The 18,775-nt window shown below is 47.0% G+C and overlaps 1 protein-coding gene and 2 non-coding genes across 3 annotated transcripts; 1 reads left to right on the forward strand and 2 right to left on the reverse strand.

Annotated features, from left to right (window-relative positions):
• Positions 1-9,734: 9,734 nt before the first annotated feature.
• Positions 9,735-9,838, reverse strand: LOC126000227 (U6 spliceosomal RNA). Its single transcript, XR_007492584.1, has one exon. It is a non-coding gene; the product is annotated as a U6 spliceosomal RNA (small nuclear RNA).
• A 5,125-nt stretch (positions 9,839-14,963) lies between these two features.
• LOC126000263 (U6 spliceosomal RNA) lies at positions 14,964-15,069 on the reverse strand. Its single transcript, XR_007492618.1, has one exon. It is a non-coding gene; the product is annotated as a U6 spliceosomal RNA (small nuclear RNA).
• Positions 15,070-17,561: 2,492 nt separating this feature from the next.
• LOC125999030 (uncharacterized) lies at positions 17,562-18,103 on the forward strand. Its single transcript, XM_049767021.1, has 2 exons — positions 17,562-17,635; positions 17,809-18,103. The coding sequence occupies exons 1-2, from the start codon at positions 17,562-17,564 to the stop codon at positions 18,101-18,103; spliced, it is 369 nt and encodes a 122-aa protein (XP_049622978.1).
• Positions 18,104-18,775: the final 672 nt, after the last annotated feature.

Consider the following 18,775-nt stretch of genomic DNA (forward strand, 5'->3'; position numbering starts at 1 on the left):
CCCACCAGCCACTGCATAGCTGCTACTTACACCTGCAGGTTATTGCCGGAGACTGAAAGCTGAATACGCACAGGATCTTGGTGCAGCTGTGCAATCCAGTTCAAATACTGGTTTGTCACTTGGGGATGTATATAGGACAGGAACGGCAGGTCCACGGTGCTGGGATCCGGTTAAGGAGCTACCACACAGGAGAAGTTCATGCCAGCAAGTTCAGACCCTCACCGTGCCCCACCCCAGTGCCTGTAGTGCTGGGTCCCCTGCTGGCTGCAACAGTGGCCTCTGAGCAACAATTCAGGGACCCCTGTGGGGGCTGCCACTGCTGCAGCCATCCCATCTCCCTCAGGCCCTCAACACCCCATCACCTCTGGGCACTCAGGCTGTCTCCCCCCATTTCCCCAGGGGCCTTCAAGCCACCTCTTGCCATTTCCCCAGGGGCACTCAGGCCACCTCCCGCCATTTCCTCAGGAGCCCTCAGGCCACCTCCCGCCATTTCCTCAGGAGCCCTCAGGCCACCTCCCGCCATTTTCTTAGGGGCCCTCAGGCCACCTCCAGCCATTTCCTCCCAACCTGCCAACCTTCCCAGGTCCTCAGCGCAGGCCCACTTTGCCCCTGGCTGCCAGGATACATCTCCACAAGATATTGTTGCCCCACTGGGGCTGAGGAGGCCTGCTGCTCTGGGCCTTCGGCCACAGGGCGGCTTCCACGGGGGCTCTGGGGGCTGGTAGTTGCTTGGCCCTCGGCCACTTCCTCGCTCTGGCGCTCCTCCGGGGCAGACGTGGCCCCCTGGATGCTGGTACTTGGTCGTCCTTCGGAGCCTCCGGCCACTTCCACGCTCTGGCGCTCCTGCGGGGCCCCGCTCCCAGTGGACCCCTCTTGCTGATGTGTGGGGCTACAGCTCCTGCGGGGAACTTTCTCTGGCGGAGGACCATCGCCCTCATCGTTTGGGGCCTGCATGGCGGCGGGCGACCCTAGAGGCGACTGAAGAGTTGCCGAAGCGACTTCTCTCTGGACTGCACGAGCTCTTGGCCCCGCCCTTTGGCACCTGTACGCGCCTGGTGATTGGCTCTGCCAGCCTGGAAGTTGCAGGAAGTGTGCTGCACCGCCCTCCCGCGTCTCGTGCAGCTGCGAGACCCAAACGGCAACCCCACTGCGCATGCGCCCGAGCGGTTCCTTCCTCAGCCTTCGCTAGCAGCCAGGCCTCCAACTGCTCCAGTCTCATCTCTAGAGAGCAGCCCCGAGGAGGGGCCCTCAGAGCACCCCTGGTAGCACGTGCACTCTTCCACCAACCTGCCGGGGAATGTCCAGCGCTCCTTTCACAGACTCCTCCCACTGTGGCATTCGAACACGAGGGCCTGCCTGCACCCCTCGGCACCACAAGCGTTCGAGGCCTAGCCCGCTCCCTTCAGTTAAAGAGGTTGCCAGTCTGGAACAACGATGGTTCCGACGACCTAGAGCCTGGGGTAGCGCCTATGCAATCCCTCGCCACCCTCCAGGGCAATGTCCTGTCGAGTGCTCTTTTCACAGTGTGCTGCTCAAAGTCGAGGGCCAGCGTGTACCGAGCTGCACCACTAGCCCACTCCCTTCCATCAACAGAGGGGGCCACTTTGGGACAAAGATGACTCTGGTGGCCTAAAGCCCATGCGTCTCTCATGTAGGCGAGGAGCCTTGGGTGGCATTAGATGGGGGATAGGTGTCTCTTGGGGCGGTGCACCTGACGGCCATTGGTGGGCAGCAGTGGTCTCTCTAGCAGGGGGACACATTCACTGGCCTTTGCTTGCGGACACACCTGGCAGGAAATTATCAAATCATGGCTTCCTGAACAAACAAACCCCAGCATGTAATAGGGCCCCCAAGCACACTGACCCTGTTGGGGCGACCCTTGGCTTCACCTGGGCCCCAACATTGACCACCCCTAATGAGTCAGTCCCCGTCTCACCCAGTGTCGCCTGCCACACCCCCTGTCACAATATTTACTCTCACACTCAATGTGCACCACGTCACACTCCAAGATTTTCCCCCCACCTTCCTGCTGCTTTTTGTAACCAGTGGGGAGAAAGATGGCTGTGCATGGGGCATCACAGACAGACTCCTTGGGTCTTGGGGGACTATTGTGGCTCCGCGGTGTCCAGTGGCAACTCTGTGGAGGGAGGACAACTTTGGTGGTGGGAATTCCCCTGATTCAATGTCAATATGTACCTAAAATATTACTGTAAAAGATATGTAATCCACTTTGGTCAAAATAAAAATTATTGTAAAAAATAAAATAACATTTTCAAGTTATATAATAAAAGCTTCCATATTCATAGTTAAAAAATGGTATCTGGGGCCAGAGATATAGCATGGAGCTAAGGCTCCATGCAGTCTGCCTTTCATGCAGAAGCTTGGCGGTTTGGGGTCCGGAGAGGTGGCTCGAGAGGTAAGGTATCTGCCTTGCAAGCTCTAGCCAAGGAAGGACCGCAGTTCGATCTCCCGGTGTCCCATATGGTCCCCCCAAGCTAGGGGCGATTTCTGAGCGCTTAGCCAGGAGTAACCCGAGAGCATCAAACGGGGCCCAAATCACCAAAAGAAAAAAAGAAAAAGAAAAAGGTTGGTGGTTCGAATCCCGGCATCCCGTATGGTTCCCTGAGCCTGAGCATGGAGCTAGGAGTAGCCTCTAAGCGCTGCTGGGTGTTACCCAAAAACCAAAAAAAAAAAAAAGTGGTATCTTTAGTTTAAAATTTTCTCATCCCACTCAAGATTCCTATTTTAGATGTTTTTTGAAGACCATATTGATGATGCCAAATATTGTAGTATTTTTTATGGCCTTTGTCCTGGTTCATCCTATGTACAGAATGGCACAGGGAATATATATGATAAGGAAGCAAGCAACAGTCATGACATGAAATAATCCTTTATTTTTATCTTATCTCAGCTAGACACATGCTTGTATATAGGTTTTATCTCTGGGTGATCCTTTGAACAATAGACAGTACTTTTATTCGTAGTTCATTTTATTTTCTGCCACTCAGTATGACCATTCCTATCTCAAATCTTAAGAAATAGAAAAGTATTCAGGTTAAATTTGGCCTTAATATATTGTTAGCAGGTGTTTGGGGAAATATGTCACACTGAATATTTTGATAAACTATCTACCTGAGCTTGGTAGCTTGTTTTCCCCCTTTCCTAAATTAACTAGCACTGATAGTAATTTATCCCCCTATTTCTTGTCTCCCTTCCATTCTACAGGAGTTTAGGTACTTGAGATTGTGGACCATCAATTTGCACTTTAGAGAGTGATTCCTAACACAAATCCTCCGTTTTATTAGAAAATTTGGGCTTTCTTAGCTGGAAAAATGATCATTTGCCAACTAAGTACAGTATTGACTTGTTTTTGACCCATGAAACATAATACATGCATGTGCAAAGAGTTAATTCGGCAAGACTTACAGAAGACAAAAAATAACCTACTGAGGAACTTAGTAACTACTGTTTTCTGTATGTAGTGTTTAAACTTTCAAATACATCTAGTAGTGTCTGTCAGTTTCTAAATGGCATGTGCAGGCTACTCTGTGACTGAACAATTTCTCAAAGCAGGCCTTTTCAAAAAGGTGTGTAAGCGCCTGGCAATTGGCTCTGCCATACAAAAAATTCAAACAAAAAAAAAAAAAACGAAAAGCACCACAGCAATAAAAAAAACAACCAAACAATAACCATGGTCCTGAAATAAAAACAAAACAAAGCACTCAAAAAAGAAAAAACAATGAAAACAACAATAACAAAAAAAAATTTTTTTTTTGCATAGGCACAGTGAAAATTGGGAAGACTAGAAAGGGAATTCCCTCGGCCTAAGATATAAAAGTTTTCTCCGTCCTTGAAGCATACTGTCATGGGAATAATTATATGCTCCATACATGCTCTTTTTCTCTTCCCTAGGCAGAACAGAGAATTTTGACCCGAGCAACCCCAGTATCTTATATGGTTTCCTGAGCCTGCCAGGATCGATTTCTGAGTGCAGAGCCAGGAGTAACCACTGAGTACTGAAGGTGTGGCTCCAAAACAAAAACAAAAATTTTAAGAATCATTAAAAAAAGAACTCATGCCTACTCTAGTATTTGTGGCCATCTCTTATCTATTCCATCGCCTGGTACACAGGGTCTGGTAGAATTGGGATACACAGAATCAGGGATGGATTGTGCCAGTCAGATGTATAATATCAGAAAGGGCTAAGGCACACAAGCTGAAGGTGGTGGTTGTAACAGGAGTACTGGGAAAGCAGAGCTGGCCCTGGCACACGTGTTCAAGGAGGATGAACCTGGATACCAGGTGTTGTATATGAAAACATTTCCTAAAGATTATTTTCTGCCTGTTGTCCCACCTTGACCTACCAGGGGGGTGCTGTTGAGAGTGGAATAAATAGTTTGGGAGCGAGGTGTTCGGGGTCTTTTGGCAGAGTTTTCTGGGTGGCTCCAGGTGTTTTTGGAGCTGACAGTAGGCCAGGACGCTCTCCGCCCAACCTTTTACCCCTTTACCCTCCTGTCTGTGTGGATTATTTGCTGCGGATAAATATTACCAAGAACTCACCCCCAAAAGGGGACAAGAGGATGGGAATCAATTTCTCATTCTGGAATTTTTTTGCGGATACATGAATAACAACAAATAAAGGAGTAAACGGGACCCCACACCAGGGACTGGAGGGCACTGAAATAGCTTCCTGGCTCTCAGTTATATAGGGGAACGAGACCTGTCAAATAGACTAAGAGAGTGGTAGGTGCTGGCTGAGTTAGGGACTCAGTGTGCTCAGCTTTTGGAGGGGTTTTTCCAGTCCAAAGAAGAAGGTGCAATAATGATAATTGTTTTTGGATCGTGCCTCACAGTGATTGGAGGAGGCTCCCTGTGGTGCTCAGGGGTGTAGTGTGCAAGCAAGCACCCATCATTGAAACTGGTCATCCTGCCCATAGAACTTGGGCTCTGTGTCACGTCCCCACACCCACCTTCTCTTCCTCCTTCCTTCTGTGAAGATCAAGAACCTAGCTTACAGCAGGGAGGGTCTTAGTCCCAGGCCATATTAGGTCAACAAGTTTCAGGAGCCATCTGACCAAGGCCCAGCCATGCTTCTGGAGATAGACACCAGGTCTTACTGGTACCTATGAATATCCTGGCTTGCTGGCTTCCACATCTTGGATAATATAGCAAGGGCTGCGGTGCACATAGCAGAGCCCTACCTTTTAGAACTGTTTTAAATTGGGATAGCTGCATCACGTAGATGGTTTTCTCCTTTCTTCTGACATCTCAGTGTTGTGATTCATAGCAGCTGGAACATTCCCAACAGGTGACTGAGGTTTTCTTTCATCCACCCCAGCAACACCCGTTTTCAAGTTTTTCTAAGTGTCATTCTCACTTGAGTGAGGAGATGCATGTTGTTTTGATCCTGTTTCCCCGACTCTGGCGCTCTTTCATGTGCTTACGGCCCCTCCTCCCTAAGGACAGTTTCTTACTGGCCCTCGTACTCCTCTATTCCAAGTCCCCTGAACTACACTTATCATTCAGGTGGCGCCCTAAAGCTGTGGCCAGGAAGAAAGGACATACCAGGCTCTTATAGCTTCCATCTCATGGGGCAGAGGGTGGTGGGAGTCCGTGCCTGAACAGCAGAACTGGAAGTGGATGGAAGAAGTTTGCTTGGTCTCTCTGAAGCTCATCCCCGCACTCCCAGAGTAACCAGAATGCCCACTCCTGAGGCCATGGAGAGCACACCTCATATAGGGTGTTGTTGGAGGATAGAGTACAGAAACAGGGCCTGCACACAGTAAGCTTTCCCTCGTATTCCCCACCCCAATATCGCATCACCGTACCTACCCGCTCTCCACTGGGCTCCAGTTATCCCACCTACCCGATTTCTCTTTGATCCAAAACAAGGACCAGCAGGATCTCACATGATTCCTTGCCAAGTCTGTCTGGTGGGCATGCTAGGATCTTGCAAGCCAAGTTTTATTTTCCTGTTGAAACATGGCCAGTAACTGCCCCTGCTGTGAGGAGGTGGGAAGGGTGGTTACAGAGGGCTAGTCTACAACCTTCCACTCGAGGAACCTAGTTGTGCATCCAGGAGCCCACGGAAGAAGATTCTCGAGAGATGTCCCAGGTAAAAAGGTAATGGTGAAGCCTGAAGGGTTGATCACAGCGATTTCCAGACTTACCCCCAGATTCTGGCTGGCCTACAGCAAAGTTATTGATTATACGGGAATGTGTCCAACAATAGACTCCAGAAAAAACTATCTTGGGATAAGAAATGGCACTTCAAACTTTACAAATGTGACTCCTTGGGAAGCAAACCTCTACACCAAATGCCAAGAGAGGCTTCTGCTGAAGGCCGAAACCCAAGGCAAGTGGATGGAGTTGCCCCTTTTGGACCTGCCTGGTCATGGCACCTGCCATCCGGGGCAAAGAGTGGTGTCAAAATCAAGAGTAAGTGAGAGATGCAGGGAAGGAGACCAAAAGGAAGGGGAAGATGGAGAGTGAGGGGGAACTAGGAGAAGGAGAGGGAGAGATACAAGGCAAGAGAAATACACAAGATGTGACTCTCAACATGAATTAGGCTTTATTTTGTCTCAAAACTTTAGAATACATCAAAAGTGGGGTTAGAGGAAAACAGTTGTTGCCAGGCTGAATCTGTCAGAAGAGTTGAGGGGCAGAGGAGGGAATTCTGGGGAGAGGCGTCTAAGCCTTCTTGCCAGGGATTAAGCGCTCCAAAGCATACTTCAGGAGGTTCAGCTGGAAGTGCAGGACGATGGCGGTGACTATCAGGGCGATCCCGTCAGAAGACTGCATTCGCCTACAAGAGAGGAGGGGAAGGGTGGGAAGGTAGTTGATGATTCCACACAGAGGTGGATTAAGAAATCCACTCCTCGGGTCAGGAACCTCGCCATCCAGGGCAAACCCGCCAGCCACTGCACAGCTGCTACTTACACCTGCAGGTTATTGCCGGAGACTGAAAGCTGAATACGCACAGGATCTTGGTGCATCTGTGTAGTAATCCCGTGCAAATATTGGTTTGCCACTTGGGAATTTATATTGGACAGGAACGGCAGGTCCACTGTGCTGGGATCCGGTTAAGGAGCTACCACATAGGAGAACCTCATGCCAGCAAGTTCAGACCCTCACCGTGCCCCACCCCAGTGCCTGTAGTGCTGGGTCCCCTGCTGGCTGCAACAGTGGCCTCTGAGCAACAATTCAGGGACCCCTGTGGGGGCTGCCACTGCTGCAGCCATCCCACCTCCCTCAGGCCCTCAACACCCCATCACCTCTGGGCACTCAGGCCGAATACCCCCATTTCTTCAGGGGCCCTGAGGACACCTCCCACCAATTCCCCAGGGGCCTTCAAGCCACCTCTTGCCATTTCCTCAGGGGCCCTCAGGCCACCACCTGCCATTTCCCCAGGGGCCCTCAGGCCACCTCCCACCATTTCCTCAGGGGCCCTCAGGCCACCTCCTGCCATTTCCCTAGGGGCCCTCAGGCTGTCTCCTGCCATTTTCTCAGGAGCCTTCAGGCTGTCTGTCTCCTGCCATTTTCCCAGGGACCCGCCATTTCCTCAGGCCAGGGCTGTAGGCAGCCCCCCAACCCGCCACAACCTTCCCAGGTCCTCAGTGCAGGCCCACTTTGCCCCTGGCTGCCAGGATACAACTCCATAGAATATTCATGCACCACTTGGGCTGAGGAGGCCTGCTGCTCTGGGCCTTCGACCACAGGGCGGCTTCCACGGGGGCTCTCGGTGCTGGTAGTTGCTTGGCCCTCGGCCACTTCCTCGCTCTGGCGCTCCTCGGGGGCAGACGTGGCCCCCTGGATGCTGGTACTAGCTTGGCCTTCAGAGCCTCCGGCCACTTCCTCGCTCTGGTGCTCCTCCGGGGCAGACGTGGCACCCTGGATGCTGATACTTAGTCGGCCTTCGGAGCCTCCGGCCACTTCCTCGGTCTGAGGCTCCTCCGGGACCCCGCTCCCAGTGGACCCCTCTTGCTGATGTGTGGGGCTACAGCTCCTGCGGGGAACTTTCTTTGGCGGAGGACCATCACCCTCATCGTGTGGGGCCTGCATGGTGGCGACCTCAGAAACGAACTGAAGAGTGGCCGAAGCGACTTCTCTCTGGATGCCACGAGCTCTTGGCCCCGCCCTTTGGCACCAGTACGCGCCTGGCGATTGGCTCTGCCAGCCTGGACGCTCCAGGAAGTGTGCCTGGCGATTGGCTCTGCCAGCTCTGCCAGCCTGGAGGTTCCAGGAAGTGTGCTGCACCGCCCTCCCGCCTCTCGTGCAGCTGCGAGACCCAGACGGCTACCCCACTGCGCATGCGCCCGAGTGGTTCCTTCCTCAGCCTTCGCTAGCAGCCAGGCCTCCAACTGCTCCAGTCTCATCTCTAGAGAGCAGCCCCGAGGAGGGGCCCTCAGAGCACCCCTGGTAGCACGTGCACTCTTCCACCAACCTGCCGGGGAATGTCCAGCGCTCCTTTCACAGAGACTCCTCCCACTGTGCATTGGAACACGAGGGCCTGCCTGCACCCCTCGGCACCACAAACGTTCGAGGCCTAGTCCGCTCCCTTCCGTCAAAGAGGGGGCCAGTCTGGGACAACAATGGTTCCGACAGCCTAGAGCCTGGGGTAGCGCCTATGCAATCCCTCGCCACCTCCAGGGCAATGTCCTGTCGAGTGCTCCTTTCACAGTGTGCTGCTCAAAGTCGAGGGCCAGCGTGTACTGAGCTGCACCACAAGCATTTGAGGCCTAGCCCACTCCCTTCCATGAACAGAGGGGGCCACTTTGGGACAAAGATGATTCTGGTGGCCTAGAGCCCATGCATCTCTCATGTAGGCGAGGAGCCTTGGGTGGCGTTAGATGGGGGATAGGTGTCTCGTGGGGCGGTGCACCCGACCGCCATTGGTGGGCCACAGTGGTCTCTCTAGCAGGGGGACACATTCACTGGCCGTTGCTTGCGGACACACCTGGCAGGACATTATCAAATCATGGCTTCCCGAACAAACAAACCCCAGCATGTAATAGGGCCCCCAAGCACACTGACCCTGTTGGGGCGACCCTTGGCTTCACCTGGGCCCCAACATTGACCACCCCCAATGAGTCAGTTCCCGTCTCAGCCAGTGTCGCCTGCCACACCCCCTGTCACAATCTTTACTCTCACACTCAATGTGCACCACGTCACACTCACAATATTTTTCCCTCACCTTCCTGCTGCTTTTTGTAACCAGTGGGGAGAAAGATGGCTGTGCATGGGGCATCACGGACAGACTCCTTGGGTCTTGGGGGACTGTTGTGGCCCCGCGGTGTCCAGTGGCAACTCTGCTCACACACACACACACACACACACACACACACACACACACACACCACACCGCACCTTCCCACTCATCCTGGCCTTTCCGTAGGGTCCCCAGAGAGACAAAAATCTACTTTTATAGGTATCTTCATTAAGTCTTTTTTTTGGCATGCAAACCTTTTTAAGCAAAAAAAAAAACTATCAAATTCTTTTTAATTTTGCACTTTTTATATAAAATCTTTATTTAAGCACCATGATTACAACCATGACTTTTTTCGATCAATTTCTTTTTTTTTTATTTAAACAACTTTATTACATACATGATTGTGTTTGGGTTTCAGTCATGTAAAGAACACCCCCTTTACCAGTGCAACATTCCCACCACCAATGTCCCAAATCTCCCTCCATCCCACCCCACCCCACCTGTACTCCAGACAGGCTTTCCAGTTAAAAATATGGAACGCTTCACGAATTTGCGCGTCATCCTTGCGCAGGGGCCATGCTAATCTCTGTATCGTTCCAATTTTAGTATATGTGCTGCCGAAGCAAGCACTGAGTCTATTTTCAATACTCATATTCAATCTCATTCTGGTCTCCCAGGATCAATGGCTCAAAGAAATGAAATTCCTGCCTGGTAGCACCTGTTTTTACCTTTTCGGTAGAAGAGCATCAAACCCTACACAGAAACACCCTTGCATCCAGGTGAATTATCAATTTCCATGAAGGCAAGCTAGACAAATTGCTAAGGCATGTCCTATTTGTGCACCATTAAATTGTGTTTGTTTGTAGCCAGAGCTAACCCCCAAAGTCTGCAGACAAATGAATTATGGCAATTGTATGTTACCCATGTTTGCCTTTTTCCAGACACACCTTAAATTCATGTAGTGGTGATACTTATTCTCGTTGTCTTGTAGTTTGACAAATCAAAGAAGTCACTGTCATCCTTTACAATGCTTAGGAACAAGGCATCGTTGAACATGCTCACAGAACCTCAAAATTCAATAATTTAAATACAGGAAAGGGGGTATGCCACTGATAGACTTTCTATCCTTAACACTCTTTCCACTAAACTTTTTGAATTTTCTGCAAGAGCCATAAACAGCTGCAAAAAGACACTTTCAAGAAGATGCAATGCACAGACTCATAAAACAGCTAATTCACCTATTTGGGTAAAAATTTACAAATAATGGATAGCTGGTAATGTCCTCATTTGAGGAAAATAATATGCTTAGTTTTTTACAGATAGCAGCCCCACCAAGAAACTCTAGGTCCCACTAAGCCTTGTCAAAAGCACAACTTTTACAAATGATAACACCAAGGCACAGTTTTCTATTGGATGATACAAGGAACTCTCCAAGATGAAGCATTCTTGGTCATTCCCAGATTCAGTACAGACTACAGGGATTAAGAAAGATCAGATTCAAAATTTGGTTCTGTTTTGGGGGGAAGTGGTTCAACTCTCACTGAACCAGCAGGGCGCAGGGGTCACTCCTGGCTCTATACTCAGAAATTGCTCCTGGTAGACTCTAGAGACCATAAGGGATTCCTGGATTCAAACCACCGTCCTTCTGCATGCAAGGCAAACATCCTACCTCCATGCTATTTCTCCGGCCCCCCCACTGAACTTTGTAACTTAGGAAATACTTGTTACAATGCCTGAGTGACACTCCATGTTTGGATGATTATTGTAACTGAAACTATTATAGAATGATATTAACAGGTCAAATCCTTTGTTAGGATAAAGGTAAAGGTGTAGAAGAATTTGACCTAATTATAAAAGCCTTGTTGGCAGGATAACACAAGCATTTCGGCCTAAAAGACTTTAAGATAACCATTGAAAAGATCAATAACCAATTTGCAGGACACAGCTAACAAGATTCACATGGACTACTTCTATTTCTTATAAATGGTTTCCATGAAAACCTGAGTAAAGCTCGAATAAAGCCAATAGGCAGAAAAGACATAAAGAAAACAATGAACATCTCGATGACTTAAAAGCTTTGGAGCATGCTTGGCAGAGACATAAGCAGCTCAATAAGTCTATTATTGTTACACTTTTTCAAGTCCAGTTCAAATCCACAGTTCAGTGCCCCACCTGTCACAAAGTCTCGGACATTTGAGACTTTTATGCATCTATCTTTGCCATTAGCATCCACAAGCAAATGTACACTACAGCATTGCCTCAAGTTTTTTTTCCAAAGTAAAAATAGAAGACAACAACAGGTTTTATTGCAGTCACTGAAGAGCAGAACAGGATTCTCTAAAAGTGATAGAAATTTGAAAATTACCACCCGGTGCTTATACTACATTTAAAATGCTTTTCAATGGACAGGAAGAAGCAAAAATTAGACTTTTACAGACATATGCGGATTTCCCCTTAGAAAAACTTGACTTGACACAGAATGTTATTAATTCTAAGGATGCCTCAAAAAAAAAAAAACAACTCATTTTGTTCTTAATAATTATGGTGAAACAAAGTTTATTACAATGTCCAGTATAAATAGACAATGCTGGTTTAAGTTCAATGATCACTAAGTTTTGGATATCACCATATCTTCTGTGAAATTTTCAGAAATTAATATCCTTTATACTTCAGTGGGACCTATAGCAAAGTATATGATGCTGCATAAAGTAAAGCAGATGATCAGCTAATTGCCTTTCAAAGGGGTATACAATAATATTTTTTTGTTTTGTTTTTTTGGGCCACACCTGGCTGCTCTCAGGGGTTACTCCTGGATCTGCTCTCAGAAATTGCTTCTGGCAGGCTCAGGAGACCATATTGGATGCCAGGGATTGAACCAAGCAAACATTCTACCACAGTGATATCACTCTGGCCCCTGCAATAATATTTTAATGATTTTGTTCACAATAATCTCTGGAGAAGAAATTTTGATGCCATGTACTTTCATTACAGTGCTCATTATAAGATTGTTTTAATAAATTATTTTCAAACTGGTAAGTGTGAAATTACATTCTAGAGTTTTTGTTCAAAAAGTCTAGAAAGAAAGATGTTGGACTCCCCATATGTACATTGCAGTACTTTCTACTATAAAATCTCAGTACAGTGCTCATTATAAGAATGTTTTAGCAATCCATTTTAATTTAAATACAACCACTAAAATGTTCTAATATTTTTATTACAGAAGTCTCTGGAAAAGGAATTGGATACTATGAACTCACACTATGGTGCTCAGTGCTCTTAACTCTTATTACAGTGCTCATTATACAATGTTTTAACAAATTATTTTCAACTTAATTATGTTGGCAAAAATGTTCTAATGTTTTTGTCCACAAAAATCTGTGGAGAAGGCATGTGGACAGTAGACTCTTATTACAGTGCTCATTATAAGAAAGTTTTGGCAACTTATTTTCAATTTAAATATGTCTGCAATTATGTCCTAATTTTTCCCCACAGAATTTCATAGGAAAGAAACGTGGACATTCTAGATTCATAATGCAATACTTGGTGTTCTAGACTCTTGTCACAGCGCTCAATGTAATATTTTGCAATTTATGGAAAAAAGCCTTTGTAATATGCTTAAGACAGGATCTGGAAAAGGTGATTGCCTTGAGAATGATGTACACAATCTAACCTATGACATTTTTTAAGTCAAGACTACCCTTAACTGGCAACATCTAGCAAAATCAGGACATGCTTTGTGATGCCCTGATGACGTAGGACTTAAGAAAAACTCGTGAAATTTAATTACAGAGCCTGATTACAACAATCAGCACGAGAAGAACGTTTTCCGGGACCTAGAAGCAAAAATTCTCTGTGGTTAAGCAAACTTAGGCTGTCTGAAGCCTGCAGTTGGAAATATGATCAGATGCTTCCTGAGAAAGGTCCTCCTGCTCTTTGGCTAAAATGGTTTTCTCTTTTATTTCCCCAGTTTTTACCAAGTCTATACAAAATACAATCACCACTTTAGCTCCTCTCTCATATTTCTGCATTTTAGTAATCACAGTAAGGGAAGATGTTGGATTAATCAGGCTTTACCGTAAATTGTTATGGCATATCAGATTTCATAGTCAAATATTATGGCTCCCCTTTTTTACATATGAGAAACCCACCTGGGCTAGAAGAACTTCTAGATAGGCTCTTCACCTCAACCTATTCTCCACATATGGGGGTTGTCTTATCTTCCCAATAAGTACTGTGATCCCAGCTGTCTTTTGTCTTTCACTTCATGTGGTGGAAATGTCACCAGACCAGTGCTTCATCTCTCTTCAGCCTGGTTTAGATTATTTCCTACAGCAGCCCTTCTCTAGACCAGCTTCCCCTTTGCCCTCATGATTGTGTGAGGAATTAGTCACAATATGGTCTTGTGAAGACCCTGAGCATTATATTTAGCTTAGCTATACCTAGAATACTGACTTGTGAAAACTGCATAAATGAAAACAAAACTGAAACAAAAAATAATAAATGTGTATTTCTAGACTGGACATCAAATTTTGTTTGTGGCAATTTGTGAGTTAACAATTATTAATAACTAACACAGAGCATATCAGCTAAAACTTGAAATATTTGCTGTTCTATCAGTTTGTTCGAATTGCCATAAGAACTATCCATAGATTGGATGAGTTACCCAAAATTAAACAGAAATTAATTTTCTCATAGTTCTAGAGAATAGGTGTCCAAAGCATCAGCAGGTTTTAATTATCGTGAAACTTTTTTCTTGGGCATGCAGATGGTCACATTCTTGTTGGTCACTCACGTGATCTTTTCTTTTTTTTTTTTGGTTTTTGGGCCACACCCGTTTGACGCTCAGGGGTTACTCCTGGCTATGTGCTCAGAAATCGCCCCTGGCTTGGGGGGACCATATGGGACGCCGGGGGATCGAACCGCAATCCGTTCCTTGGCTAGCGCTTGTAAGGCAGACACCTTACCTCTAGCACCACCTTCCCAGCCCCACGTGATCTTTTCTAACCTAATTGCTTCTAATAAAATCACCAATGATGTTGGATTAGGATCCACCATAGAGTTCTCATTTTAACTCGTTACTCTCTTAAAGAATTAAAATTATACAGTGAAATAATAATAACAAAGCTCTCAAGGCAACAAAATTGGGGGCTGAACCTCACAACTGTGTTTGAAGAGGTAAAAGTGAGAAGAGGCTTGGTTTCTAGGGAAAAGGAGAAGTATACATTGGTGATAGGTGTTGTGATGGAATTGTGTCTATGACCAACCATTATTAATAGTATTGCAAAATCAAAAATCAAGCTAATAAATGTTGAGGGTTTGGGTGCCACACACAGTGGCACTCAGGCGTTACTCCTGGCTCTGTACTCAGAAATTGTTCCTGGCAGCCACAGGGAACATATGGGATGCCAAGGATAGAATCTGGGTTAGTTCTGGATCAGCCAGGTGCAAGGCAACTGCCCTACCCTCAGTGCTATTGCTCCACCTCAGAAAATAAATTAAAAAATACTTTACATTCTTTTTAATTGTTTTATATTTTTATTGAGAGCATTGTAAATTACAAGTCTTTCACAGTTGTATTTCAGGCATATAGTGACAGTGAACTAGGGTCACCAGTGTTGACCTTCCTCCACCAGAGTTTCCAGCATGCATCCCATATCTCTACCCTTAGCCCCATGCACCTGAAACCACTTGGCCCTGAGTTCTAGTCACTTTTTTCTTTTCTCAATCTGTAGAAAAACATAGTAATATGAAGCAGAAAAAACATGAACTCTTCACTAATTTGCATGTCATCCTTGCACAGGGACTATGCTAATCTTCTCTATATTGTTCCAATTTTAGTATATGTGCTTCAAAGCGAGCAAAGAAGATAGTACAATTTTAAAGAAAATATAAAAACAAATTTTATCTTCACATAAGATTATATTTTGAGTTACTGGATGTTAAGATTTAAACATGTAAAGTTGGGGCTTGAGGTTTATGTGAAGGATATTAAAATTTAGCTTATAATGGTTATTTTCTGTATTCTTTTCCCCACTAATAATTTAACTTATATTAAACTTTTTATATTCTGAACCTCATACATATTTCCATTGTTCAGAGTTTGACTGTAATATTGTATTCCAAATGCTTCTTTTTCTAGTTCTGAATGTTTCTTGGCAATTTATTGATGAACTAGGTCTTCCAAGAATTCTAACTCAAACAGTCACTAATTCTTACTAAATACATATGTTAATATCTTGTGGCTAGAGAGGTAGAGTGAATGCCTCTACACACATTATTCTCACAGGGGAAAGGGGAGGTAGGTTTGGAGCAGAGCTGAAGAGGAAATAATTCAAACCACTCTAAGAGAGATGAAACATGGCTCTGGGTATCTTTCCACCATCTGGAGCAAGAGGAAGAGGTTGGCTGGGACTGCAGTATTTATTGGGATGTTAGGATGACCCCCATGTGGGGGGAGATTAAGGCCTATCTAGAAGCTCTTCTCATCAAGTTGGGTCTTTGACCTGTACAAAGGGAATCAATCATTGTTCAGGGTGAAGGCCAACATCGCCATACTAGTTTAGGATGTAGGTTTGTTAACTCTATAAGGTAGGATAGGTTAAGTTATCTTGCTTTGTATATGGTTGACCTTGGTTACTTCTGAATTCAATTCCTGGCAGTGCTCATGTTTCTCATGTTTCCATCCTTTCTCGACTATCATCAGGAGTAAGTCCAGAGTACGGTTGGGTTGGATGTGGCCCAACATGCCTCCATTTATATTATACTTCTGGTTTATTCAAATGCAGACTTTTAGTTGCCCCCAATCCTTGCTATGTACCCTGAAGAACTTCATTATTGTGTGAATAAAGGTTACTAGGGTCAGGCCTGTTTATCGCATTCTGGCATTTCTGTTGGAGAACTTAGCATAAAATAATCCTTTTTTAAAAATATAAAATAACCTTTCTTAATAGCCCCCCTTCTTTTGTAGTAAAAGAATAATGTAGTGACTTGGTTAAATATGTACTCATTGTACACTGATTTGTTTTTAACTTTCTTGCCAAATTTTCCTACGGGCTAATAAAGTTTGCTTCAAAGCTAACCTTTCAATGAGTTCATAAATTCCTGTGAGGAGGGCTTTCCACCTAAATGATAGCACATGATCTACTTATATTAATAAAGGTACATAATCGAAAATCAGTGAGTCCATTCCTAGTGACAAATATGAATGGGGTTGAACAAGGTACAGTTTAAGAATGCAAATTTTTTTCACCATTTTGATAAAGCCTGAGGATATAAGTTCTGGGAAGTATTTCAGTATGTGGTTCTTTATAGAGTTGCCTAAAATCTATTAGTGTAATATCAGTGTGTGGGTTTGAAATATCAAGTCAACAGGGTTGAGATCTTAGGCCCCGTCATCAGTTTACTGGTGGATAAAAGTAGACATATTAAGAAAACAGAACGAGTTTCAGTTTTTATACTTACTGCTTGACAACAGCAAACTAAGTAGGCACCCTACAGCGACTAAAGTCCCTCAAGTACCTTGCTCCATTTTGCACTTCTTGCCCCTTTATCAAAGATTAGTTGATTGTGTGTCTGGGGAGCATTCTCAAGTTTATTCCACTGATGTGAGGGAATGTCTTCATTCCAATACAATACTGTTTCAATGACTATTGCTTTGGAACACAGTTTAAAGTTGGGGAAAGTTATGCTTCCCATATTTTTCTCAAGGGTTGCTCTAGGTATTCATGGGTGGTTATTGTTCCAAATGAAATTCAGGAGTTTTTGGTCCACTTCTTTGAGGATGGGCATCCCTCAAGTTTTCCATAGAGAAAAGTAGAATCTTAAGTAGAAACTGCAGAGGAAGAGGTGACAGAAGGTGGCCCTACGTAGTAAGTGTCAAGAAGCAAAGGAATAAATAGAAGCCTGCGTGGGAAAAATACAGATTTAACTGGAGTTGAGGGCGAATGGGAACTTAAGAATTCCTTGACCAGAAGGAAAGTGTTCTGTTTATCAGTGAAACCCAAGTACAATCATGCTTGTAATTATGGTGCTTAAATATTTTATAAAAGGAAACAAACACAAAAGAAAAGATTCCTAGAGAGGAAACGTTGCTGCGGAGGGAGTTTGAAGCAATTTGTCTTGGTGGTGGAGTGGTTGGACACCTGGGTCACAAGGGCCAGGGGATCTTGGGTCGCTGGTGGTAACTTTTCTTGACCCTTCTGCAGGCTTGTCACTTGTGAAAAGAAAACAATACGTGACCCTCTTGGAGTAGCTTAGGAAGTTGTGTGAATAGCTCAGCTCTCAGTTCAGAGTCCTCACAGTCACATGTTCAAAGACGGGATTTGTCATCCTTCTTTCTTAAGTCCCAGTGATCATGTCAGGACAGGGACAGACGCAGGTTCAGCGTCCCAGAAAAGTGATGGATGAGCAGCCACCGTGGAGCTCGGGGTCAGGCTGATGGGGAGACACGCGCCGCACCCATAGAACTCCGCACCGGGTCTAGATGGGCACTAGCACTCGGGGGGGGGGGCTGTCCCCTCCCAAAGACCGAGGTCACCGCGGGTGGAAGGCACTGCCCGGCCTCCCCAAAAGGTACCTAGCGGTCTCCAGATTCTTGACAGTTTGCGAGCTAAGTGCGGGCAGGATGTGCTGGCTCGGATCCCCGAGTGGCAACTGCGATCGAGGCTGGCTCGGGAGCTCCGGGACCGGGCGGAAGAGGGGTGCCTGGGACCCTTCCGCGCTTGGAAGTCCAAGCTGCCCCCCCACCCCACCCCACCCCCGCCTCCCGCGCAGGCGCCGCCGGGGCCACCCCCGCCGCCATGTTGCCCCCGCCCGCCCGCGCGTGCCCTCCCCCCACCCCTCTTCTCCTCGGCTCCCGCCCCCTCCCGCGTCCCCGCGTCCCCCACCCCCTGCTGAGGTCAGGCCCCAGGCTCCGCCGCTGCGGCCGCAGCTGCTCAGCTCCGAGGCGGGGTTCGCCTGGGACTCGCACTTTGGCCAAGAGCCCGAGCGGCGATAGGCTTAGGGTCTCCGCTCGTCGCCCGCAGCAGTGACCCCGACGGACTTAGGGGCGGGGGAGAGCGGTCACTCGCGGTACCAGGGGACCCGCGGAGGCGCCTAGCCACTTGCTCTTCGGCCCGTGCGCGCGACAGCCGGCTCACGAGCGACTGATCGCCGCGACGCTGCCAACAAGGTGAGAAAGGGTCCCCAAAGTCGCCGGGGCCACCTAGAACACCTCTCCTCCCAGCCGGGCGGGACCCCAGAGCTAAGCGATGGGTCACTGGGCTTGCGACTCACTTTCACTCTTTACAAACCCACTCGCGTTCCCCAATTGCTTTCCCGTGTGCTGGTGCGCACCCTCATCCTTTTGCCTCGACCTCCCACACTCGCTGTCTTCCCAGGACGCCTGGGTTATTTTAACAGACTCCAGCACTCAGTTTTCCTTTTTCTCTCTTTTTACCCCCCCCCCCCCCCGCAGATTTCTCCTGGGCTTCACTGCTGTCTCTATCCTGATGTTCTGGGGCAACCTTCGCGTCTACCCCAGCTCCACTGCTGCCCCTCTGCCTTCTGACAGTTTCTGCTTTCTGGCTT

Source organism: Suncus etruscus, chromosome X, assembly GCF_024139225.1.
Source record: "Suncus etruscus isolate mSunEtr1 chromosome X, mSunEtr1.pri.cur, whole genome shotgun sequence".
NCBI classification, from domain to species: domain Eukaryota; kingdom Metazoa; phylum Chordata; class Mammalia; order Eulipotyphla; family Soricidae; genus Suncus; species Suncus etruscus.

Excerpts from the sequence above, each read along its gene's own strand:
- LOC125999030 (XM_049767021.1), top strand. The coding sequence starts at position 17,562 with ATGTCAGGACAGGGACAGACGCAGGTTCAGCGTCCCAGAAAAGTGATG. Across the intron at positions 17,636-17,808 it reads CAGCCACCGTGGAGCTCGGG|TTTGCGAGCTAAGTGCGGGC; the intron begins GTCAGGCTGATG and ends GATTCTTGACAG.